The following is a 27,489-nucleotide window of genomic DNA, read 5'->3' as shown; positions in this document are numbered from 1 at the left end:
CAATCTTGTTCATTAGCATTGCCCTCAGCTAAGTCAACCAAGTCACTGATTTTATCTTCTTTCTAGCTTCCATATCTAGTAAGTGATAACAAACCTCTTCACCTCCTGAATACCTCTCCAAGTAGTTTCCTTTTCCTGGCCACAGGCACAACCTCCTCTCATTATTTCCAGTCTCAACTATCTGAGAAGCTTCCTCACTGGCTTTCTTGCTTATAGTTTCACCTTCTTCCAACTTAATCTGCATTTCTATCTCTGTGATACAAATTGTCTATGTGACATATCCTATACATAAAACCCTTGTCCTTTAAACATGCCACAGTTCCTGGAAGTTTGAAAGGATAAGTATTTGTCTCTTTTCTCTTCCTAGCTACCCCTTTTCCAGTCTTCTAAACTAAAGTCTTCTCTCTCACTACTGTGAATACCTACTTTCTGTAAAATTCTCTTATTCCCTTATTTTGTCTGACTGCTGCTAATTCAGACCCTACCATGGGAAGTAGAAATGCAGAAACTGTCCGATTTTTAAGATTACATTCTCCTGAAGAAGGAAGGTGAGGAGCAAATAATAATGTACTATTTACTTTAATAATAAACAATGTAAACCAGTATCAGAGCATATACACAGGTATATACAGGTATCTGTGTCAAATATAAGAAAAAGTTGATGGAGAACTACATTCTTATAGCAAAAGAAGAAAAAGAAGGCAAAAAGGAGCACATGAGCATACAAAACAAATAATTTAGCAAAATAAATCACAGAATAGGACAGATTCTACATTGATTTGTTACTCAGTAGACTATTTTAGAGCATGAACTCAATAAATCAACAGTTCAGAGAAAAAAAGATTAAATGTAATCAATAAAGGAAAAGAGATTTTTGAGGGTAAAGATAAAACAAACATTAATAAGCATCAGCATTATAATTAAAAACAAATCAGACATTGTAAGACAAAATACAATCCTCTGAAAATTAATAAAGTTAATCACACATTAGAAAGAACTGAACAAATTATATTAAGCACAGAGAAAAATTCATGTATTAAAAACATCTAATGAAAATAGAGTGACAAATACAATTTAATGTGTAGGAATTTTAGCATCCAATAAATGAGAGAAAACTATATTTTCAAAAATTCAATATGATAACACATCCCTAAAATAAATTCAGAAAATTTTCTTGATTTTATATTCTTTATAAGTATACAACTTTATTGTAAATTCTGGCAAGTTTGCCAAATCCAAAGATTTTAAAGTGAATTCCCTAAGTATCTTGGTAGAAAACAACAAGCCAAGTACAAATTCTGGAAGGTCTCAGATAGTTCCATAACAATCTTTACTGTAATGAAATGGGTTATACAGAAACTGTGTACTGTCCTCACAAGTTATAAGTAAACTATCCTATGAGTTAAAACAAAAAGAAAGGAAACAGAGCAATGTCTCTGAAGGAGGTAAAAGTTCCTTAAGGAGACAACAAATGTCTAGGATGAGAATGAGGAAAGGGGTGACATTGACCAAGATACATATCCATAAACTGACTTGTTAAGTGGCAGCTCCTTTATAGCACTATGTAAAGATAATAAAAAGAAAAGAAAAAATTAAAACTCAACAAAAAAGTCTTCAGATGGAAATGTAACGGAAGACTTTGTTATGAAAGATTTCTGAGAATGCACATTCTTGAGCATTTACTGGGAGGAAAAAAGAAAGTGATAATTGAAAATCATTTGCATATTGATAGTTAAGATTTTATTTTTCCTAACTGAAACTCAACAAATCTCTCAAATCTCCATTTCTTTGTGACTAAACTATACATTGCCAATGTAAAGTAACCAAGTTCTCATGAGTTTCAATTTCCAGTATCCTTTCCGGCCTCCTGGATGATCTAAATGAGCTTGTGCACTTGTATGTGAGTCTGTGCATGTGTGAACATGTGTACAATGTTGGAGGGAGGTTCAAAGGCACTCATGCAGAATGTTGCCCTTTGCCTTTGCTGCTCTCAGCAATGTCATTTCCCTACTTTGCTTCTTGTTCCTAAGCACCAGCAACTACTATTCATGCTAATGGACCTGCCTTGGCTTAGATTACTAGATCTTGAGTCTTCTTCATGCCAACCCACATCAGGTCCTTTCATGTCAGTGACCTTCCCTGAAAGCTCCCTTGCCCTCTTCAAGGTTAGGAAACATCACAGCAAAGCATGGAGGCCACTAGAATCACCCAAGGGACCACTTGCTTGGCCGCCATGTTTGATATGACAAGTCTTAGCATTCACATTCTACTACTAGGAGAGCTGTGTATATACATGTATATGTGCTTCTATCAGTTTTCACTTTCCCTACCATCACTCCTAACATTCTATATATATATATATACACATTTTTGTTTTTTTTTATTTTTTTTTGTGAACATACTGTACAGAGGGGTTACAATTACATGGGCAGGATAATGCGTACATTTCTTATCAAGCATTGCAGCCTCCTCCTTTGTTTACCCTTCACATCCCTTCCCAGCCTCCCCCCTACCCCCCACCCAATCCTCCCTTCCTCCCCCCTGCACCAACATTGTAAAGCTCGTTTTCGACATGACAACTTGTACTTCTCATTGTTGCAACAGGTCCACCTGTATCCTTTAACGACTTGTTTTTCCCCATCTCCTCCACAAGTTATACTGACATCAAATATAGTGAAAGCAGAGGTTATACTGTGGGGGAGGGACATACAAAGCAACAAAGAGATAATCTTATAAATGTGTTAGAAACAAATACATGAAAGAAAAAAACAAAATACATATCTAAGGGTTCATTTTCCTAACATCACATTATCTGACCTTTTCCGCTTGACTCATACATATACTAGATATTGCAAATAAGGGAAACCATGGGACCTATGTTTCTTTGGGCCTGGCTTACTTCATATATATATATATACACGTTTTTTATTGTACAGATGGGTTATAGTTACATGAGTAAGGTAATGAGTATATTTCCTATTCAGCATTGTTACCTCTTCCTTTGTTTTTCCCCTAATATCCCTTCTCTCCCCACCTGCCCAACTCCTCTTGCAATCCCCCCCTCCCCGGCCAAAGTTCATTTTCAACATAGTGTCTCGTACATCTCATTGTTACAATGGGTCAACCTGTATCCTTCTTTCAGCATTTTGTTATTTACCTTCCCCTCCCCAAATCAGAAAAATGTATATACAGGATGCAGGGCACCAGAATCAAATACAATGAAAACAGGGGTTATACCGTAGGGGAAGAACATACCAAAGAAACAAAAAAATCACACAGTACAAAAATTATTTTTTTGGTGGGTCATGGGGTTTGAACTCTGGACCTCAGCTCTTCAGCTCAAGGTAAGCACTCTATCACTTGAGCCACAGTACCACTTCCACTCCTAAGATTCTTCTCAAATGATGAGAGAGACCTACGTCTGACTCAAGATTTCACTATGTCTAAGCCTTCATACTACTTCCCAATAGTCTCCATTCTCTCCACTGCTCAGAAGTCTTTTCTCCTTTTCCAAAGAAAAGTATTTCTCATGACATTATACATTTTTATTATTCTGTGGTTGATATTATATATTCTATGTTCTGAGTCCAAAAAGGTTCAACTATTGAAATTTAAATTTAAGAATTCTTTTAAGTTTTAAAACCCCAAGAATTTCTTTCCTCTCTCTAAAGAGCCTTGCCCTTGACACTGAAAACTATGGCTTTCAATCTATGATTTCTGGCTGGATTTACAAAATTGTACTCAAGAGTACAGAAGGCAAAATGTGACTCCTTTCTATCAGTGTTCTCTAACTCATGACTGTGCAGATGAAAAGCCCATTATGAAACTTGAATTATAAGAGGAATGGTAGGGGTTAAGAATCTTTGGGGGGGGGCCAGGTCAGTCATGGAACTTGAATCTGGACCTGGGTGCTGTCCCTCAGCTCTTCAGCTCAAGGCGAGCACCCTACCACTTGAGCCACAGTGCCACTACTGGTTTCTGGTAGTTAATTAGAGATAAAAGTCTCATGAACTTTCTTACCCAGGCTGGCTTTGAACCTCAATTCTCAGATCTCAGCCTCCTGAGTAACTAGGATTACAGATGTGATCTGTGGTGCTCAGTGAGGTTAAGAATCTTAAAAAAAAAAAAACACCTAAAAACGTTAATATTCTGATACTAATCCAATAAATATAGAAATCAGTAATAAAGACACAGTGAGAAGAGATGAGAATGAAATCATTTAATATTAAAAAACTAATACTGAATAAAGGGAACTGGATTGTGTCTTCCTGAATTGTTTAAATATGTAATATACTAGACATGCTGTACTGCAAAGCAACCAACGTTTTTAGTAGAAAATCCAGAAGCTTTACCCTGTCACCACTTCCATCATTATCTACAATTAAGGATCAATGACCTCTCATCTGCTGTCACTGCAGTCTGTGTTTACAATATCACGCTGCTTACCACACCAGCTCCACCTCTTCCACTAAGATATACATAAGCAAATACAAGATGTTTACATAGTCTTTATGTTTTATGCATTTAGTATAATTCCAAGCACATTATTAATGTTTAATTGATGTTCTCCAATAAACACATTGAATGGTTGAAAGGAAAAATGAATAATTTAAGTTTTATTAAGTCTTGAATACATTCTAGACGCTATGTGCCACATGTGTGTGAGGTTTTCATCCTCACAGTGACCTCCTGAATCTGGTACAATTACAATCCTTGTTTATGCACAGAAAGACAAAGATTGGCAATGTCAGTGAACAAATGAGTATTAGCAATTGGCTTAGGCATAAATTTGTGACATAAAGCTGTGAAGACTTGTTTGGTCTATATTAAACAGAACTTGTATGCCTTGCTAAAATATCTGGACTTAATCCTATTGAAGGATTCTCACTACCCCATTTCCAATCTGCATGGTTTAAATAGGTGCTAAGTGTGAGTGAATTACATCTTTAGATTCAAGAACTCTGTGTAAAAGTGAAAGGGAACTTTGATGCTTTCTAACAACAAACTGGTATGATATGCAATTTCCCCACATAAATTACTTACCAATACACTGCTAAAGGAACAATATTTTGAAATCTGTAGATTTGGTATTGACAGAACACTCTGCTAGAGACTTTGGAAAACAGTATAAATAAATAAATAAATAAAAAGCTAAGTAGAGGAATAAAATGTCCTTAATGGACAGTATTATGCTTATGATGAATGAAACAGGTTGAGAATATATTAAGCTTACAAAGCTGACTGCCTGGCTTAAAATGTGTTGATGACTTATGTGAGCAACATCAAGAGCTTAATCTTTCTTTGCTTTGGGCTCTTAAACGAAAACAATACTATTTATTTCACCTATATAGTATGAAAAATAACCTATGTCAATGTATTACATAAGTAGTATAGTATAAACAAAGTCTGTCCTATATTAAACACAAGTTCATATCAGAAATTATGATATACAATTAAAATATATAACATAGGAAAAGGCTAGTTGAAATTTAAAAATAATATTGAATCAACACTTGACCAAAAAATGTTTTGAGATATACAATGAACCAATAAAAAGGTGATCATCATAAAGGGGCACTGAGTAAATAACATTTAAGCTAGAGTTCTCATCTCAAAAACATGGAACATTTTTAGTAGATGTATGCTGGCAGGATGTGGACAAACTGATTGTAAGTCACCAACTTGGGGGAAAATGGAAACTGACATGTCTACTAAAATAGAATATTTATAATAAACATAGACATATATGAACATCTTATCTATATATAAACATGTAGGTATATATGTATTTTTATAGCTTGATAATTGTACTCTGTGAATACCCAATAGATATATACACAAATATGTGGAGAAAATAATGTAAAAAAATACTTAGGAACAGACACAGAGCTTACACCTGTAATCCCAGATACTCAGGAGGCAGAAATAAGGAAGATCAAGGTTTGTGGTCAACCTGGACAAAAACAAAGACCCCATCTTAATCAATAAGCTGTGTGTTATGATACATGCCTGTGATTCCAGCTTCTCAGGAGGTATAAATAGAAGGTTAGCCTGAGGAAAAATGCAAGACCCTATTCGGTAAGTAACTAAAGCAAAAGGTGCTGAGGATCTGGATAGTAGGGTGCTTGCTTAACAATTGAGAGGCCTTGAATTCAAGCCAAAGACCAGAAAAAGAAATGTAAAGGCATGTTAGGTATACCAGGCATGATGGAGCATGCCTAAAATACCAGGACTTACGAGAAACAGGCAGCACGTTTGTGGCCAGTCTAGCTCTCTCAGGACTCAGTTTCAAATGAAATTAGAGCTCATGCTCACTATTTTTATCAGGATCCCAACCATGCCTATCATACCTAACCCTACTGATATCAATCTGTGTATGAACCATTTGGTAGCTGATAAATATAAACTACCTGACAGTGCCGAGAGTCAATCAGTTTACGACACACTGGCAGATTCTAACTTCTCTAATGTCTAAAGCTTTCTTCTTGTTTCCCTCTCTTTTCTTTTGCTTTCTTCCTAGACAGTATTTTACCCCCTTTTCTAATTATTCAGCACTATCTTTTGAATTTCTGAATAATAGAATCATGTCTAACTCTTCCTGTCATTCCAAAATAAACACTAAAATAATGCTATTAACAAATATCATCCTGACACTTTTTCCCTTTAATTTCTCACTACAATTTCCTATTATTCGGTTACTACTCATAGTAATTAAAGTTGCCAATAGTTAATAGGAGTTTTTATTTTGAAATTTGTATAAAAATTTTGTAAGCTACCTCAGCATCAAATATCACTGTCTCAAAAGAAACACTTTGCCAACTCTTAACTGGAAGTTTAAGTTTTTAATCCTCATATGTAATGCATTCTCTCTTCTCTTCTTATCTGCAACCAAAAGTTTCTAGTATGGTGGCTGATTAATTCAATATCAGAAACTATATAGCTTGTGTCACCCCACGAGCCCAAGATTTTGGCTTATGTAAGTGAAAAGCTGGGAGACTGGCAAATAGCAAAAGTCAAAGTAGTATTTGCCTCTGTATAACCGTATGTTCTAGGACAAATTGCTTTCAGTCTCAGTATCTACATTTAAAATTCACACCTATGTCTCAAGGTTGTTGTAAGAATTATGTAAGATTTTTTTAAAAGAATTATGTAAGATAATGGGTGTGATGTAGCCAGCAGATGCCACAGGCTTAGAAAATGGCCGTGCTGGCACCATTACCAGCATTTCTATTACTAAACTACAGACAGGAATGAGGAGTTTTTCATAGCTTGCTGGTGGGGGGGCTACATTGTTAAATCATCTACCTCTCTTTCTCCCTCTCCTCTGCAAGTAGGCTTTTCTTTAAAGTATGAATTTTCAGTTGAATTAAGTAGGTAATTTTCTTGAAACATTTTTCAGGTTCAATTTTGCAGGCAGCAGAGAAAGCCATATCACTGGTTCAAGGAGGCAGGAGCGAGTATGCAGCTGCCTTAGCATGGGAGAAAGGGAACTCTGGTCCCGAGGAGAAAGTCTTTTCTGAGTGGTTGGAATCAGTGAAGGAAAATCCCGCTGTGGTTGACTTTGAGGTAAGATTACAAAATACCAAGGGCAAAAGAGTTGAAGCATTCCTTCTCTTGCAGCCCAAATTGCATTTCATATGATTCCTTTTCCATTTTCTTCTCAACTGATAAAAGAAATGCCTTTCTTTAGTATGCATGCCCAGCATACCTTTTTAAAAAGATCTTAAATTGAATATCTATTGCATTTGCTATCCAAACAAGCATTCTAATGCAATATGTAGAATTCCTAGCATGCATGAATACCTGGAGAGGGAATTTACTGAGTAAAATGGTTCAAGCTTGCTGGGAGTCCTATGCCTTACTCCATAGATATATTTACTTTCTGTGTTTTCCTTATACTTCTTTAGATGATGAATATTCCCATGTCTTCATTTATTATTCTGTTGCATATGCAGGATTTAGATCCATTTGCTTTCCTGTTCCATCACCATTGACTCAATTGTCCAGTTTTGAATTTAGTGTGATTACATTCAAAATACTTTTTATTAACAAATACTTTGCCCACATATGAGTTACATACAGTTTAGAGTTGTGTTTACATGTAATAACATAATGGCATTTTAAAGTGCTCTAAGGAAACTATTGTGTTTCAATTAAATGAAGATAAAGGTGTTCAATTAGAATCATTTACATGCAACATGAAAAGATAATGAGTTCTATGGGTCATGGTAGGAAAATGAGACCTGGATGCCAATCTAGGCATTTTTCAATCATATGCTACAGAAGCTGGTCATTTCTTTGAGGTTTATAAAGCTAATAAAATTAAAAACTCTTTTATTAGTTATAACTCCATTATTTGTTATGATAATTCAATTCATCCAACTGGCAGACCCACATCTCCATTTTTTCCCACCCCACATTTTCTTAACTGGCTCTAACAAAAGCCAATATTATCCTGGGAGGGTTGGAGAGAGAATAATGATGGCCTGTCTTCATCCTCTAAATTTTCTTGCCTAACTAAACTTAATATGGTTTTAGCAAGACATTAATGAGCTTTAATAACTCTTAGCCAACTATCTCAGTATTTTGATATATATGCAAGTAATGTTTGACAAATAACATGATCAAGTCCAAGAAAACAATACCAGACATAAAAATTCTTTCAAAGCAGAACCAAAGAGAAAGCAAGTTCCATGCACATTGCATGCCTGTGGGTACAAAATTTTTCTCCACTGGCTCAACAGGCTGCTAAAGAAGATAATCCGTTGGAAGCATGGGACTTTCCAAGGCATCTCTTTCATTCTATGATCTAGGCAGTGATGGCACAATATTGCCAAAGGGGATGTGACTGAGTTTCCTCTCTGTCATCTGCCCTTAGCTTGCCCCCATCATGGACCTGGTAAGAAACATCCCCTGTGCAGTGACCAAGCGGAATAACCTGAGGAAAGCTTTCCAAGAATACGCAGCCAAGTTTGACCCTTGCCAGTGTGCTCCATGCCCTAACAATGGCCGTCCCATGCTCTCTGGGACTGAGTGTGTGTGTGTGTGCCAGAGTGGCACCTACGGTGAGCACTGCGAGACGCGCTCTCCAGACTTCAAGTCCAGTGAGTATCCACGGTGGGGTGTGAGGCATACACCTTTTCCTGCCTGGGTTTGTCCATTTAAATAAAACAAAGCTTAAGGCAACCTATTTCTTGTGCAAACTCACAAAATAAATAAATAATGCTTGAAAGCTGTATGCTCTAGGGCCAGGAATAGGACTCGAAATTGGTAGAGTGTTTGCCCAGCAAACACCAGGCTCTGCACCCAAAAAATAAAACAATAAAAAAATAAATGGTAGACTCTGAAGTCCAACAACCTTGGTGTTAGTTTCCCTTGCAACTTACCAGTTACAGGACTTTGGCAAAAATATCTAACCTTTCCATGGTATAGTATGTTCATCCATAAAGTGGGCATGATACTCGTATTGACCCAAGGATTTTAAATGTGTATAGTTGTTCATATGTTTTTATGAAACATATGTTCATATGTTTCATATTTTATAAAGAATACACAGCACAATGCCTGTAACCTTAAATAAAATATATTATCAAATCAATATAAAATGTGTTGTTAGGAAATGTATATGCATTATAATGTGGGAGAATGGCTTGGTAGGGAAAATCAACTCACTCCTAAAGTTATCATATGAAGCCAAGTGATGTTTATAATTGCCTCCAATTCTCCTTAGAAGAAGATGGAATATGGGAGAGAGGTCTGTGTTCTACTGTTTTTCAAAATGTAATTAATATATAGTCTATATAAAAGATATGTGTATATATACCTAAATACACCTATACATACCTATATACTCACATATACAAATATATATAGAGAGAAATATAGAGAGATAAAGAGATCAGAATAGACACACACACACACACACACACACACACACACACACACATATTTAGTGATGGTGAATATTGGTACATGTGGCTATTTTATTCAGTCCAGGGAAACAGAAAAAGGAAATCAGATATGTATCAGACTTCCTCCACAAATAAATGCTTTGACTCTTCATATAACCATCTAGTATTTCACAAAGCAGGTCACACAGCAGAAATGCAAGGAAGCCATATTGCCCGGGCCCAAGCCCCAGTTTCCTCAGCTGTATCATGACAGTGGGTGGCTCTGTTCCAGGTGCAGTAGATGGGAACTGGGGCTGCTGGTCTTCCTGGAGTGCATGCAATGCTGCTTATAAAAGATCAAGAACCAGAGAGTGCAATAACCCTGCCCCCCAACAAGGAGGGAGACGCTGTGAGGGGGAGGAGAGACAAGAGGAGGACTGCACGTTTTCAATCATGGAAAATATGTAAGACTGGGTGTGAGGGGAAAATGGGACATCACTCCCACTAGCTTAGAGAGTTTATATATTTATCATCTTACTGCTTCATAAAATAAATAATCCCATTGCTAAAGAAATCATCATAAATTTGCATATGCCAACACAGCATATTAGTGAAGCATTGCATTTGTTTCTACCCTTATTTAAGTGATGCCTCATCTTATGTATATACATACAAATGTACATATGTATGAATGTAAATGTGAATGCATATATTTATCTTTCCTTTTTAGTGGGCAGCCATGCATCAGTGATGAAGAAGAAATGAAAGAGGTAGATCTTCCTGAAATAGAAGCAGATTCAGGATGTCCTAAGCCAATGCTTCCAGAAAATGCGTTTATCTGGGTAAGCATCCCAACCTTCACGAATGATTTGAATTTCAAAAAGAAAAAAAAAAAAGCTTGGATTTGGATTAGTGAAAAAGAATGTGGAAAGTGTGGTGTTTCTTTTCATTAGCTATATTATTTTTCAATTTGGATAACTTTTTATTGGCTTAAAAAATACAAAGTAGGGCTGGGAAGGTGGCTCAGTGGTAGAGTGCTTGCCTTGCATGCCTGAGGCCCTGGGTTCGATTCCTCAGCACCACATAAGCAAAAAGAAAAAAGCCGGAAGTGGCGCTGTGGCTCAAGCGGTAGGTAGAGCGCTAGCCTTGAGCTGAAGAGATGAGGGACAGCGCCCAGGCCCAGAGTTCAGGCCTCACGACCGGACCCCCCCCAAAAAATACAAAGTAATATCTGCAAATACTTAACCAGGTTTTTGTTTTGAATTCTCTGGACATGTCTTCATGCTTGGTTGTTAAACCAAATGTAGCTTGTGGTCTGGTTATCAAACAAGTTTACAGGAATGGTATATTTGTATGACTAGAGAACATCATTTCAGAATAATAAAGAATGGGTCAACTTATAAGAATCTGTATCTAAGGTATGTCTGTTTATTTCTGAGTCTCTGTAAACTAATGTCCTTCTCTGAGGCATGTTCTCAAAGACAGAAACCAGACATGGACATGATCATAGGAGGTATTCAGTCGGTATTAGGTTAGAAATCTGTAAAACACTGAAACCACCAACATGTTTGTGCTAGCCTTTCAATTTCTTCTTTTTTCACTAAGCTACAATATATTTCCATGGGTTTTTTTAAATCAAAATTGAGTATTTACTGTCAAACTGCCCTGTGTCTTTAAATATGAGTCTCTAGAGAGGTGCATAATGTTACAAATTGGTCACAGAGGCATGCTCCTTGCCCATTCTTACCCATTTTGTATTTCTTAAACTTGCTAAGATCTTAAAATTAATCTAACTAATATTTATGTTGAACAATCAATAACACTCCATTCTCCAAAACTAGCACATAGCAGTTCATGAGCCTTAGTCGAAGCCAATGTGCTTTTCCTACTCATCTATCATCTGCCCACATTAAAAGTACCATAAATAAAGGCTTTCAGGGAGGAAATATTTTAGAAGGAGGTAATTTCATTTAATCTTTATTACGGAGAAGGGATTCTCAAAGGCTTATGAAAACACAGAGTACTGGTTTCTACTCCTAGTTTCTGAACGCCCCTGAACACTCACACCTGACAAGTTTCTAAATAGTACTGATGACACCAGCTCCGTCATCACCCAATGAGGAGTAAATTTTTTTCTACAACAGGGAGAAGGAGTCATAAACAATGCCCTGAAGGCCAAATCCAACTTTCTATACTTTAAAAAAAATGAGGATTTATTGAAACATATTCATATTCATTTGTTTACAGATTGTCTTTAGGGACTATTTTTCACACAATATTCACAGAAGAGAATAATTGTTTTTTTTTTAATTTAATTTTATTTTATTTGAGAACATACTGTACAGAGGGGCTACAATTACATGGGCAGGATAATGCATACATTTCTTACCAAGATTGCAGCCTCCTCCTTTGTTTACCCTTCACATCCCTTCCCAGCCTCCCCCCTCCCCCCACGCAATTATACCCCCCTCCCCCCCCACACCGACATTGTAAAGCTGGTTTTGACATGACATTTTGTACTTCTCATTGTTGCAACAGGTCCACCTGAATCCTTAAACGACTTGTTTGTCCCCATCTCCTCCACATGTTATACTGACATCAAATATAGTGAAAGCGGGGGTTACACTGTGGGGGAGGGACATACAAAGCAACAAAGAGATAATCTTATAAATGCGTTAGAAACACATGCATGAAAGAAACGAAAACATTAAAATACATATTTAAGGGTTCATTTTCCTAACATCACATTATCTGACCTTTTCCACTTGACTCATACCTATACTAGATATTGCAAATAAGGGAAACCATGGGACCTATGAGAAGAGAATAATTGTAACAGACATTTTATGACCCTGTAGCTTACTATCCAGGGTTTTGTTTTTTTTTAGAAAAGATTTGCTGATTTCTACCTTAAAAAATTAGTATAAGTAATTTTTCTAATTTGGGGAGGGGAAGAGAAATAACAAAATGCCAAAATAAAGATACAGGTTGACCCATTGTAACAATGAGATGTACAAGACACTATGTTGAAAACAAACTTTACAACTAGGGGCGGGGAGGAGTTGGGGAGGTGGGGAGGGAAGGGATGGTAGGGGAAAAACAAAGGAGGAGGTAACAATGCTCAAAAGGAAATGTACTCATTACCTTACTCATGTAACTGTAACCCCTCTGTACACAATTTTTACAATAAAAAAAATTAAAAAATAGTATAAGAAGAAAGAGGAAAAATGTAGGACATAACTTGAATAATGGCATTAATCTATTCATGAAGACAGAACCTCTCGGCATAATCGCCTTTTAGTACAATCACAATGCCAATTCAATTTCAACACCAATTTTTGAGAAGACACTTAAACCATCACAATATGTCTTTATCTCCATAAGTAAATTCACTCCTTGTTTTATTTTTTAATTAAAAGCCAGATTTCTATCTGCCAAAAGGTTTTACTTATCTTAAATTTTCCTAATGTGGACCTTCTGGAATTTTCAGTATTAAAAATTTGTTCATACCTAACTCTCAGCTGAGCATTCATATTACTACACACAAAGTTACCTGCCAATGATAAGGACACAATTCCTGTCCCATAGGCAAGTGGCAATGACTTTAGAGATCCCTTGTTATTTAGTCTAGCAGATTGGTTGGTTTCAACTTGCTGATTCCAACACTGACTTGTAGCTTCATAAGAGAGATAAAATAAATATTCAAGACATTAGGTATATATTAAAAACTATACACATCCAAGTAATACTTCTCATCAATCAATTTCCTTTTATATATTACTAGTCTCCCTTAAAAAGGATAGCTTGTGGCATAGGCATAGTTTCAAAGAGCTATTCAGGCCCTTGTAAACATTTGTGAAAGAGTGATCTAGTAGTGGCATTGCACTTCGATGTCGGGATCAGGCTAAGGAATGTGATAAACACTGGACAAAGGGAAAGTTGTACAAGTTACCCCTAGAGCTGAAAGAACTACTAGTCCTGAAGCTGGAGAAGCCATTTGGTTTTCACAGAAGTGTTATGTTTGAGCTGGGTCTTAAGAGAAAGGTAAAGAGAAGGTGTGGAGGATAGATGACACCATCAAGTGAAGAAATCGAGACATGAAAAATATTAGGTTCAGGGCTGGGAAGGTGGCTCAGTGGTAGAGCGCTTGCCTTGCATGCCTGAGGCCCTGGGTTCGATTCCTCAGCACCACATAAGCAAAAAGAAAAAAGCCAGAAGTGGCGCTGTGGCTCAAGTGGTAGAGCGCTAGCCTTGAGCTGAAGAGCTGAGAGAACAGCGCCCAGGCCCAGAGTTCAGGCCCCACGACCAGATCCTCCCCCCCCCCCGAAAAAGAAAAATATTAGTTTCGAGAATGCTATGTAGCTTGTTTCACTAGAACAAAGGTTTCAGAGGAAAAGATGGGCTTCAAAGGATAAAAGGAAGGTAAAAGAAGATAAAACTAACATTTCAAACTAAGAGATGGAAATTTTAATCTTGAAAAATTTACTAACCCCCCTATAAATGTTATTGTACCCCATTATCCACTAACTGGGGAAATGCATAATAATCAAGTTTATTAGAAACATTTTTGAGCAACATTTTAAAATGATTTATAGTTGAATAATCACAATAGCAATGGAATGTATTTACCGTATAGGTAGGATATGTTATTCAGTTTATAGTCACACAACAGAAATGGCATGGTTTGTCTACTCTAGCACTAGTAAGGCATCCCATATATAACAAAGAGCAAGTTCTTAAGTAAAAAGAATACAAGCAAGCTTGGTGCCCATGACTCATGTCTGTAATCCTAGCTTCTCAGGAGGCTGGGATCTGAGAATCACAGTTTGAAGCCAGACCAGGCAGGAAAGTCTATGAGATTCTTATTGCTAATAAAACTACCAAAAAGTCAGAAGTGGCTCAGGTATAGAATAATAGCCTTGGGTGGGTGCTGCGGGAGGGGGGTGCACAGAGGGAGGGACAGGGACAGCATCCAGACCCTGAGTTCAAACCCGAGAACCAGTACACACACACACACACACACACACACACACACACACACACACACACACACACACACACACACACACGAATTCAAGCCATTCCAAGCATAAATATGGAAAGCTGATTCAAAGAATAGCTAATTAAAAGGTAAGAAATACAAAGGCTGGTGCAGAAGAAAGGAGAGAACAACTTTGGGAGGTCCTTGGGAGCAGAATTTGAGAAAACTGTAGCTGAATAGGTATAGGGGTGATAGAATACACAATCTGGGGTGATCTTGAGATGCTTAGAAGTGATTATTCATCACAGTAATTTTCTGGGGTCTGTCTTAATTCTAGAATGAAAAGAAACTATACTCCATCGGAGAAGAAATAGAAATTGCGTGCCTTACTGGATTCAAAGCTGCTGGGTATCAGTACTTCACATGCTTACCAGACAGGACCTGGAGGAGAGGAGATGTGGAGTGCCAACGTGAGCATGTGTCCACTATAAGCAGAAAAAATAATCACACTCTCAGATCAATACAGCTTACTATTTCTTCTTAGTAACTACAGTAAAAGGATTTCACAAATCAGTTAATGAAGCTGATTTTCTAAAATTAGATTCCAAAAATCCTCTACATTACAAGCCTCCTGCCCCAGCACATTTTCCTCTTCCACACAGTACCGTGAAGCATGCTCTTACAAAGAAATCCAGGAAGCCGGTACCTAGCCACAGACATCTGACTTGTCTAACATACAAATTGGTGCAATTTGATAAGTTCCAAGATGATACTGGCTCTCTTTGTAGACCAGAAGTAGGATTTTCTGTGAGATGCAGTTTTCCTCAGGGAACTTGTTTTTCAAAGCATGTTGACATCTTTTGCTGAAAAGCAGTGATGAGCTTTTAGACTCTGCACATACTCATACTGCAGGAGAGAGAGAGAGAGACAGAGACAGAGACAGAGACAGAGAGAGACGGAGATTGATTCAAACAAGGCTCAAATAGAAACCCCTAAGATTCAATTCAGGGGTGCCTGGGAGCCCCGTTGAGGCAAATATCTATTAGAATGTTCTGTTTCTTAGCCACTCAAAATGTGGTAATTTGCTTTTGGGAAAATACAAAAGAAGAAGAAAGGAAATTATTCCTTCAAAGGTAAAAATCCCAAAAATGTACCAGTTGTTTCCAAAGCAGGTTCTTTAGCAAGGTACCTCAGATGCCAAAACTAAAAGAAGTTTTTCAGTGGAGTCTCAGGTTTTCTAATCAAAAGAAGTATCAACGCTAAACATAGGACCCCCAAAATCTCATTAACATACCTCTTGGATCACATAAAATCTGTCTCTGTTTGTTGTGTGCTCTGCTTCCCTGAACACTGGCTTGCTGCTTCTCTCCTCCCCCTTTCCAGGGACAGAGTGCCTCAAGCCAATTTTTCAAGATGTCCTGACCATCACACCGTTTCAGAGAGTATACAGACTGGATGAATCCATTGAGCTAACCTGCCCCAAAGGCTTCACTGTGGCTGGGCCATCAAGGTACACGTGCCAGGGGGATTCCTGGACACCACCCATTCCAAACTCACTGACCTGTGAAGAAGGTGAGTGGCACTGAGGATTGAGGATTCTAGTGTGGTTCAGGATCTCCCAAAGAAGCAGCACAGCTTGTATGGCATCACCATGTCTCCAAACTCTTTTGGAGACAGAAGGCAGAAGAAGCTGCTAGAAAGTTAAATACGATTCACCCGGGGTAGATGATGAGACTGGGTGCCTTCAAATTCTAGAGGGGAGGTTCAACTTTTTTTTCAGTATAAAACCTTACTATCTAGGAGTGAAAGATTTCTCATCTCAAGAGATCAGAATTGATGGTTAACTGAAATATGGTCTGTGTGCACACCCATACAAAGCAGCAAACACATCAGTAGGTGTCTTGTTATTACCTAAAATAGGAATTTTATGTTGTTCTTTGAGTGAAGCTGAATCCATTCATTGTCTCTATTTCCCAGCTTCAGATTGTCTATATCATAGTTTTAACATAGAGTGATGTTTAAAATCTGCACATGGCCCATCCCTCAGACACTGAAATCACTATTAGGGGAAAAGGTTGGGGTTTTGTATTAGTTCAAAAGCATGTTGAATGTTTTTCACAGCAAAGAAATAGTAAATGTTTGAGGAGATAGATTTGAGCCTTGAATAATGCATACATGGATTAAATACTACACTATCTGACACTCATAAATGTGTAAAACATTTGTATATGAATTTAATTTTTAATTAAAATAAACAAAAACTCTCAGCTACACCAAATATTTCCATAAAGGTGAATTATAATTACAAAGAGAAAAAATCTTTAAAAAAATAGCTTTGAACAAATTGACTGGGAAGCACTTGAATTTTCATATATTTTCCTTAATATTTTTGTAGCCTCATCCATATCTAACTTATTTTTTTACAAACCACTGACACTTAATTTATTAAAATCTTTACCTTAATTTTAATACAAATACTTCTGTCTTTCATCCTTTATTTTATTATTTTAGATACTGACTTGATTTATTCTGGAAAATAGATGGAAATGGAGCTGATCATATTAGGTGAAATAAACCAGACCCACATGACAAATATTCCATATTTCTCTTATTTGTGGAGACTGGAGGGTGGAGAAAACAAAGTCACAGAAGTGAAAGGCATGCTGGAAACTTAAGAACAAACCTTTTACTTTGTGCCTTGCACAAAACAAAAGAAATCTTTTAAGGAAAGAAAGACTGGAATGTTCGATAGGAAATGTACTTATTACCTTACTCATGTAACCGTAACCCCTCTGTACAGTATCTTTACAATTAAAAATATATATTAAGAAAAGAAAAACTGGTATAGCTGTCATAACAGACTTGGAGATCAAAAAAAAAAAACTCTGACTCTAGCATAAACAGTTCTGGTGAGAGCAAAAAGTGTGCAATTATAGAGAATGGTCCATGAGCTGTAAAGCTCAATCATCTGGCAGGGGCTCGAGGAGCACGAGCTGATGAGGCCAGTGAGTTCACTGTAGTGGAGACAGCAGGAAATAATTCATTTCTTCCAATTTCTCAATATGTTTTTTCAAATAATATCTCACGTTTGTGTGACCTTTTTTTTTTTTTTTTTGCTCAAAGTGGAGCCACTTCTGGCTTTTTTTTTTTTTGAGTTGTTTATTGGAGGTAAGAGTCTCACTGACTTTTCTATCCAGGTTGGCTTTGAACAGCCATCTTTAGGTCTTAGCCTCCTGGGTGCTAGAATTACAGTCATAGGTCACCAGTTCTTGGATCATGTCTCACTTTTAATCAGAGAATCTTTTAGGAAGTATCTATTAGCAGATATGATTAAGCCTATTTTGCTTGTGAAAAAGCCAGGCAAGTGCAGAGGCTAAATCAGACCCAAAGCAGGTCAAACCAAAACTATGTAACAGTTCTGCTCATTCTTTTTAAGTTCTTGGCTTTGGTGCTTCTTACTTGTCTTGTGGACTTTCATAATGTGGAAAGGAAAGGGAGAACGTTAACCTCTTGAATTACTTTTGGTGGAATTATTTTAAAAGAGGTATCATGGGGACTGATGGAAACTTTAGTTTAATATTTTATCTTGGATTCATCAAGTTTCAGACTATAATAATAAGTGATAAGTACTATGAAAGTTTGGAAGTTGCAGCATTTAGAAAATTAGTTTGCTCTGGATACTGTAGGTACAGTCTTCTGCATAAGGGCATATATATTCACACATACACACAGATCCATGGATAAGAAATTGAAGTTATAACTCAAACTGAAAGCTATAAAATACTCTGTATCTAGATAACAGAAATAAATATCTCATTGACTTTATCTCTAATAATATTAACAGACCATAAGGAGAATCAAAGAAAGAAAAGACAACAACCTATAAAACTGGACAAAAGGAGGTAATCAGACCTTAGGCTCATGTGGCCAGGAAATGCTCTTATTTTTGGATAAATATGTGCATGTATTTATCTAAAAATTATATATATATATATATATACATATAATTATCCTCAAGTAGTTGTACAAAGAGGTTTCAATTCAACATGTCAGTTTGTGAGTAATGTTACCCTGTTCATCATTCTCCCCCATCTCTCCCAAAGAAATACTCAATTCCTTCAATATGGAAGTTTTTTCCCCAAGAAGAAACCAAATGCTGCAGTTATTTTATCTCTGCTAACTCAATGCTCTCAAAGCACCTCTGGAAGATTCTCTTGCCCTCAGAACGTCAAAGACTAATGAGTAGTGTCACTTCCAGGCTTCCCCTGAGCATCCTGCGCCATGTGGGCAGCTCAGTACCAGCACTCAGGTTTTCAACCTGAGGCTTCAGGGACGACCAAAAACACATCACATGTGATCAGCAACCCCTTTAAACCAACAATAGCAGGGTTGCTCTGTGCCACTTAGAGTTGATTCTCTTTGGGGGGAAAAAAACGTGGTGTCTCCCTAGCCAGTATGAAGATTTATTTACAAAGTAAAAAGAAGGATAATGGTATTTCAAAAAGAAGGAAAGAAAGAAAAAAAGAAAGTGAAGGGAAAGGGAAGAGAGGGGAGGGGGAAGGAGAGCAAAGACAATCCCATGCCAATGTAAATCTCAATAACCATGGCCTAACCAGAACTACAAGTTCATGAGGGTTCTAGGCCAAATTTCAACCAAAGTTAATTAGGAAATGGAAATAGCTATCAAGACAAAAACAAATACTTTCAGTCCTTAGCATGATCTCTAATATGAGCCTCCTTCGTTCCCTTATTAACTTCTGTGCCTAATAGGCTAAAGAGAAACTGTGAGTAGAATTTCCCATACTGCCATGTGATTTGTTGAGTATCTACATATGTCTGCTTACTTCTTCCCATGAGAATTAGCTTGCTCCTAATGGCCATTCTTGCCTTGTGGATGGTTGATAAGTAAGATCTGGAACAAGGAAGTTTGTTTCATCCAATAATTTCCAACTGTCAGTTCCTGGTCCAACATAAAGGTTCTTTGGGTATGCCCCAGGTTTCTCAGTACACATAACATACCCTAAGTGTCATATCCTTCTTTTAACCCCTTTCCTTACATGCATACTTTCTAGTTCTTCATCTTAGTTCAAGTATTATTTCCTTAGAGATTGTTCCTTACTTTTTCCACTTGGTTTTTTTTATGGTAGAGAGTATATAAACCTTTCTTCATAGTATCTTCCACAACCTTTTGTTATACATTCATTATTAGATTATTTGATTAGTGAATGTTTCTTATTATCTCAAAAGTCTCAAACGTGACCACCTTTCTTCAGTTCTACCTTTGGAATTTTGATCCAGCTTACCATCTCCTTTTCCTCGATTACTATAATTCCCCTCCTTTCCCCCTCCCTTAGGTTCATGAAGAAAGGGAACATTGCTAGTTCTTTCCCTATCTTTCCCTCCATGCCTTCCCATTTCCTTCCTTTATTCTCTCTCTCCTTCTCTTCCTCTATTCTTCAGCTATTTTCCCTTCCCCTTTCCCCATAATATCCTAATATTAGGATATTTTTCAGGGTAAATAGCTACTTTTAGGAGCTGTATTTCTCCATTGATTAGTCTTATAAGAAACTCCTCTTTCAATACATTATTCCTCAAACCCTGTTTAATACTAACTTCTAGCTCTAATGTGTATAATTTCCATCTTCATTTTCTTTGACCTCTCAGCAACTCTGAACTCTGTGCATACATTTTTTCCCAGGCTTCCTTCTTTAGCTCCAATGTCTGACTGCAGCTTTCTATTTGGGGCAGCCTTTTGCCTATGTTAGGATATTTAATGATGGAATTTGGAGGGGGGGTGGTGTCAGTCAGGACCTAGACACTGTCCCTGAGCTCTTTCTGCTCAAAGCTAGAGCCCTACTACATTGAGCCACAGCTCCACTTATGGTTTTTGAGTGGTTAATTGGAGATTAAAAATCTCAGGGACTTTTCTGCTCTGGCTGGCTTCTAACCATCTTCAACTCTCATCCTCTTGAGTAGCTGGGATTACAGGTATGAACTACTGTGGAATTCTTTAGATCAGATCTAGCTTGCACTCTCTGAGTGGGATATCTTACCTATATCCAAAGCTTCAATCCTCAGAGATTTAATGAATTTAAATCTTTAGCACAGACTTCTACAGCAAGCTTTAACCACGAATCCTCAGGTTCCTCTATGGCTGTCTGGTTTAGGTGGCTTGAGAATAACATCCGTATACTGTCAACATGTATGAGGAAGAACTCGATGCATCATCTTTTCCTTCCTAAATACAAGCAAGTTCTAATATTTTCTAAGACAAGGCACAAGTGGTTCTTCTCTTGTGCCAATCAAAAACCTAACAATTATATAACTTATTTCAGTATCTAATATCCTGGCTTTTAACCTGTATGTCTCAAGTATCTTCACCTCTATCTACACTTCCCTTTAACACCTTGGTCCAGATTACCATTCTCTTCTCCTATGAATTGATATAATAACCCGCAGACCAGTATCCTTCTCTAAATCTATTCTCCGCACGCTACTCAGCCTTCATTTCTTTTTCAAAATCCAGACCTGATTTTCTCACACTACCCTCTGTTTAATACCCATTTTCCACTACGTGGAAAGTGAAAGAAGAAAGGCTTTCCAGCACAACCTATTGTGTGTCTTTTTTCCAGGTTGAATTTTGCTATTTGTTTTATTTTTCTGCACTTCAACCCCACTGCGTGTCTCTCAGTTCCAGGAAAGTCATCTACTGCCTCCCTTCTGAGCAATTTCATACCTGATGTTCTGTTTCAAACAGCATCTGCCTTTCCCCCATTTTACCATTTCTGACCTTTCTAGCTGCATCAATTTTCTTGATTATATGCTCTCTCTTTAATAGCACTAATAATGGCAGCAATTCTATATGTATTACTGTGTTTATTTGATCAATGTCTGTCTGCCTTCACCAAATATAGGTCAGAGTTTGCTCAATCCACTATCCCCAGAACCTAAGCAGTATGCTGGGAAACATCATAAATATGTTCAATAAGTATTTGAAAAACAAATGAATAAAAGTTCCCTAATATCACTTTCTTTAGTTCTCTGAGATTAACAGAAATTTTAGTTTGAAAAATGACAGCAAGGACATTTCAGATGGAATATTTCATAGCAACGTATTTGGAGAAACTAAAATGAATGATCTAACTCTGTTTTACCACTGCCTTTTCACTTGAATCCAGGCTTGTCAATGGGAATACAGCTATGTATTGTTCCTGGTCTCTGCTCTGATTTGTTTCAGATATTCTGAAAAAATTAAAGGGCCACTGTCAGCCTGGACAAAAACAACTGGGATCTGAATGTACCTGTATGTCTCCAGAAGACTGTAGGTATGAGATACTGTTTGCACATTGGGAAAATCCAGTCTGGTGTAACTAGCTTCATGGAAAAGCTCACCTTCTTGAAGCACAAATATGAAATATATAAATCTTCACATAACCTTGTGACTTGCTGAGTTTCACCGTCTTTAAGGAGTAGCTAGCTTTTTAAATTGTCTCTCAGCCTTCCCTAAGCTTGCATGGCTTTTGTTTATTTAAACAGTGTCATTTTGCTTTACACAACTTGAAAATTTTCAAGCTCAACTACATCAAAACCTTCCTTTCCATTACTAAATATAAAGCAAAATTATAACTCCAGTAACATGGTAAAGGAAGTCCTGTAATCTCTCTCTCTCTCTCTCTCTCTCTCTCTCTCTCTCTCTCTCTCTCTCTCTCTCTCTCTCTCTCTCTCTCTCTCTCTCTCTCTCTCTCACACACACACACACACACACACACACACACACACACACACACACACACACACTACCACCACCACCACCACCACCATCATCATCATGATCATTACCTGGCTCATGCTTTCATACTGGAGAAGAAAGCCTAGAGAAGAAAAATAGCATGTTCTCTTGTGACTTCCATGAATGGGTAGCTTTATTGGAATAACTGCCTTTTTGTTACTGAACAAAGCCAAGTATCAAAATTGCTCATTTATTAAAGAATGAGTTTCAGCTGAATTTAAGGTAAATTCAAAGTAGTACTGAGCCTTAAAATTATTTCATGCTCTAAGACTGTTCTGCGAGAGAAGGAAGGAAGAGTGCATTCTTTCTCTTCAGTTTTCATAAAAGACACAGCACTTGCTCCATCTTGTTAACTGTCTCTTACTCCCTCACTGCAAGGCTGAGGATGCAGTTCCCTGATGAGAGACAAAGCCATTCTGAAAACTGGAGTTCGTTTACTGAGGAGTGAAAGCATGGATGTTCAGAAAGAAGCTAATAGCAACAACTGTGAATATTTCATTTTTTTCCACTGACTGGCTTGTGCTCTGACAGACTAAGAAATGTTTATAGAGAATCAACTTATATCTTTTTTTGAGAGCATGACAAGATCTTTTTCTGTATAATCCCACCCACGTAGTTCAGCCCAAAGGAAGCTCTGTTCTGTCTGCCTTTCTCAGGATTCATTTCAAATGGTCCCTCAAGTAGCTTCTTGGTGCTGGAATCTACCCGACTGCAGATGTCCTTCTTGGGGTCACTTACATTGTTTCTATTGTTCTAGAAGAGGAGCCTTCTGTCTTTATCTAAAAATAAGAAATCTTGAGAACACAAACTTCCCTTGGCTATTAGACTGCCTCTACTAAAACTCTTCATTCTCTTCCACATTTCTTTTGTATATCATTGACATTAATGGGAGTAATGGTCACACAGCTCAAAGGTACTGAACATGGAAAGCAGGCATTTTTTCCCTTGGCATTAGCTCTGCTTTCTGAAAACAATCATAAACACAGACACACTGAACTGTTTAAAAGTTACTTTTGCAGTACTGGAGTTTGAACTCAGGATTTCACACCCGTTTGGCACTCTTCCGTTTGAACCACACATCCAGCCCTTTTTACTGTGATTTATTTTTTAAATAGGTTATCATCTTTGGCTTGAACCAGTCTGGACTAAAATCCTCCTATTCATGCTTCTTCCGCAACTAGGGTGACAGATTGAGACCCCTGTGGCCTGGTATTTCTGTTGAGCTGAGGTTTTTGAGAACTTTTTGCTTGAGCTGGCCTGGAATCATCAATCTTTGAAATCTCATCCCCTTAAATCGCTGGATGGCAGGGCATGCCACTGCTTCCAAGTATTGTTGGAACCGGGGTCTTGGGAACTTTGTGCCTCAGCTGACCATGATGCTCTGATCTCTACCTCACAGGCAGCTAAGACTATAGATGCGAGCTACCAGTGTCAGACCCTCAGGGCTTATGTTCTTAATCACAGTACAAATACTTCTGAACAGTATATAATATATATCTCATATGATATGTTCTAAATTGGTGTTGATGGACAAGTATTTTAGAGCTAGAGGATATATAGAAGATCTTGGGCTAAATTGACCCAGGGAAGCTTCAACCTGTAGCCAGGAGTTGAGCTGACCACTGGTGTACAGAGAAGACTGCTCTAATGTTGATTGAGCAGAACTTGGATAGCAAGAGGGAAAAATAATATCATTAGCTTAGAAATGGATCAATACAGTCAGGTACTGATGACTCACACTTGTAATCCTAACTACTCAGGAGGCTGAGACCTGAGGATAATGGTTCAAAGCCAGCCTGGGCAGAAAGTCTGTGAGACTCTTACCTCCAACTAATCACCAGAAAACCAGAAGTGCCACTGTGGCACAAAGTGGTAGAGCTCTAGCTTTAAGCAAAATGAATTTAGGGACAGTACCCAGGCCCTGAGTTCAAGCCCTACAACCTAAAAAAAACAAATAGAAGAACAAATTGATCAATACAAGTTGGGCACATGGCTCAACTGGTAGAGCGTTTGCCTAGCAATAAAAGGCCTAAGTTCAAACACCACTATTACAAAAAAAAAATGAGAAGAAAAAAACTTTCAATCAATATAAATGTCAGAAGATAAAAAGGAATTTAGGAAGATAGGAAAATAATACTAGAAAGGGAAGTTAATGGGAATCTCATCCTGGCTATTCAGTTTTTCAGGTTTAAATTTGAAATCACTTGAGAATCCTGCCAACATAGATTGTAATTTAGAATGACTAATCTTAGGGAGCATATGAAATGAAACGAGGCACTGAAAGGAGAGAAACAGGGTAAAAAAATTAAAACGGGAGGGGCTGGGAAGGTGGCTCAGTGGTAGAGTGCTTGCCTTGCATGCCTGAGGCCCTGGGTTCAATTCCTCAGCACCACATAAGCAAAAAGAAAAAAAGCCAGAAGTGGCACTGTGGCTCAAGTGGTAGAGCGCTAGCCTTGAGCTGAAGAGCTGAGGGACAGCGCCCAGGCCCAGAGTTCAGGCCCCACAACCGGACCCCCCCCAAAAAAAATTAAAACGGGAAAACTGAGTGGCGAGTTGACACACCAAGTGGACTACGTGCCATCTGATTTCCTGGTTCTCATGTGTAATTTCTTGCTTTCCTCTCTTGGGCAGCCATTATTCAGAAGATCTCTGTGTATTTGATTTGGGCTCCAACCATTATTTTACTTCACCTTCTTGCACTTTTTTGGCCAAGAGATGTTTAAATAATGAGCAACTCCATTTTCTACATATTGGTTCTTGCCAAGATGGTCCACAGTTAGAATGGGGTCTTGAGAGGATGAAGCTTGCATTCAACAGCACAAAGAAAGAATTGTGTGGCTTCGATACATGCTACGACTGGGAAAAATGTTCAGGTAAGCGACACTGGTGACTAGACATGCTCTTATTTGAAATTCAGTTCAGCTGGATTATATGGTAAATTTTTGTACTTATACATCATCATGTTTTTGTGTGTGCCAGTATACTGGAGCTTAAACTCAGGGCCAAGGTGTTGTCTCTGAGCTCTTTTGTTCAAGTTAGTGCTTTACCACTTGAGATAACTCCACTTCCAGTGTTTTCAGTGGTCAATTGGAGATTAGAGTCTTACAGATTTTTCCTGCCCAGCCTGGCTTCAAACCATCATCCTCAGACCTCATTTTCCTGAGTAGCTAGGATTACAGGCCTGAGCCAATGGCACCTACCTTATGCATGCTCACCCAATGATTGAACACGATTGTGGCTTCCCCAATCAAAGAGGAGGCACAGGTGTCCAGGCTCAGTGTCATGAGACTTTCATCCACAGTGACACTGGGAGGACTAGTAGGAGGATCCCAACCATAAAACAAAAGAAGAAGAAGAAGAAGAAGATTCTTATCCATTGTAAATTGTGTAATTAATTCAAACAAGGAAAGCTATAATAAATACCCACAACTAGAAATCACTGCTGTAATCCTCTGAGTTTGCACCTTTCCAGTCTTTCCTTATGTACATGCCATCACGTTGCTCTTAGGCCCTGCTCTGATGTGTCAGACACCCATCACACATAACCTGACCTGGTGGTTGTGACCTCCTGGGGCCATCAGTGCTTCCCAGGCAGAGCTGGGTTTCACATGAATACCAATTGCCAGAGCATCTTTCTTCAATTACTTTAAGTCCTCTGCCAGAGCCCAGAACCAGCCAGGGCTAGCAGCATTATTCAAGCAGAAGGCTTGAGCGTAAACCAGGTCCCACATGCACAGGCATTATTTCTTCCCTCTCCAACCCTCTGCTTCTTCTCGTCTCCACCCTTAGTGAACTCATCAAACAGATGCTCCAAAAAGCTCCATGGCCATCCTACAGTGGTGGTTCTGGCCCAGAGACAGATTCTTATTCCCAGGTGTAACCCAGTGAGTGGATGTTCCCACAACCACCCCCACAAAAACATCTCTGGAGCCTCACATGTTTCAGTGGTACCACTGAATATAATAGAAAATAAAACAGGATCATGTTCTATGTAATATTTTACAAATTGACAGGCATCATTTAAGGTGACATAAAATTATTTCCAATATATGATTTAGTTGAGATGTAGTTTTGTGTTAAGTCCATAGAATTTCCCTTGTGTGTTGCTATAATAAACAATGATTCGATGGATGAGTCTATCATGTAAATCTATCATCTAAGATTATTTCTCTAGGATATACCCTAGAAATTCCATTTACTAGGGTATATCCTAGGGAATTACTTAAGTCAAAGTTTTTACTGACATACTGTGTCAACCTGCTTTGCAGAAATGCTTTTATAGTATTATCCTCTAATCTATAATATATGAGAGACACTTTCCTCTCACTAAGCATTGAAGTTGTCATTTGAAATAGCTATCAATTTAACACTTTAAAAGTGGCATTAAATTTTCCTTTTTCATAAGAGTATTTCTGCTGTCACTGCATTGGTGAGTTGCTTGAAAGCATGAACTTCACCAAAGTATCTTTGCTCTAGGATGGAGTCTGACCCTGACATAGCCAAAGTAAGCTTCATATAAAACGAAAGGATAGTATTTAACAGAACTCAAGTAAGCAGCTAAATTTCCCTTGCAACACATTTCTAAAAATGAATCTTATATGTAGACATGAAGTATGTATGGAAACTTGTGGGATTTTTTTTTTCATCTAACTTCTGCTGAAATGACCTCATGTCTACAAAAAGAAAGACAGGAATCTTACTGTTCACCTTTGATCCTCCTTCAGTTTCTGGCCAATATTCTTCAGCCCGGTCCTGAGAAGAAGAAAGCCTTTGCTAATCTCACATCCTTCCTGATCCACTTAAACAATTATCAAGACTCAGCTTCTTTG

General features: G+C 37.8%; 1 protein-coding gene across 1 annotated transcript in view; it reads left to right on the top strand.

Moving 5' to 3' along the window:
• C6 (complement C6) overlaps positions 1 to 27,489 on the top strand; it is a 74,826-nt gene that overhangs the window by 40,618 nt on the left and 6,719 nt on the right. Inside the window, exons 10-17 of the mRNA XM_070041105.1 lie at positions 7,400 to 7,566; positions 8,879 to 9,104; positions 10,183 to 10,354; positions 10,621 to 10,732; positions 15,209 to 15,341; positions 16,255 to 16,443; positions 22,109 to 22,196; positions 25,292 to 25,533. Coding sequence (XP_069897206.1) covers positions 7,400 to 7,566; positions 8,879 to 9,104; positions 10,183 to 10,354; positions 10,621 to 10,732; positions 15,209 to 15,341; positions 16,255 to 16,443; positions 22,109 to 22,196; positions 25,292 to 25,533 — 1,329 coding nt within the window. The remainder of the gene's footprint in view (positions 1 to 7,399; positions 7,567 to 8,878; positions 9,105 to 10,182; positions 10,355 to 10,620; positions 10,733 to 15,208; positions 15,342 to 16,254; positions 16,444 to 22,108; positions 22,197 to 25,291; positions 25,534 to 27,489) is intronic.

The sequence above is a fragment of the Dipodomys merriami genome, unplaced genomic scaffold (assembly GCF_024711535.1).
Source record: "Dipodomys merriami isolate MVZ:Mamm:240054 unplaced genomic scaffold, mDipMer1.0.p SCAF_30, whole genome shotgun sequence".
Lineage (NCBI taxonomy): Eukaryota > Metazoa > Chordata > Mammalia > Rodentia > Heteromyidae > Dipodomys > Dipodomys merriami.
Note: the sequence above shows the minus strand (reverse complement) of the source record. Positions and strands in the feature narration are given on the sequence as shown.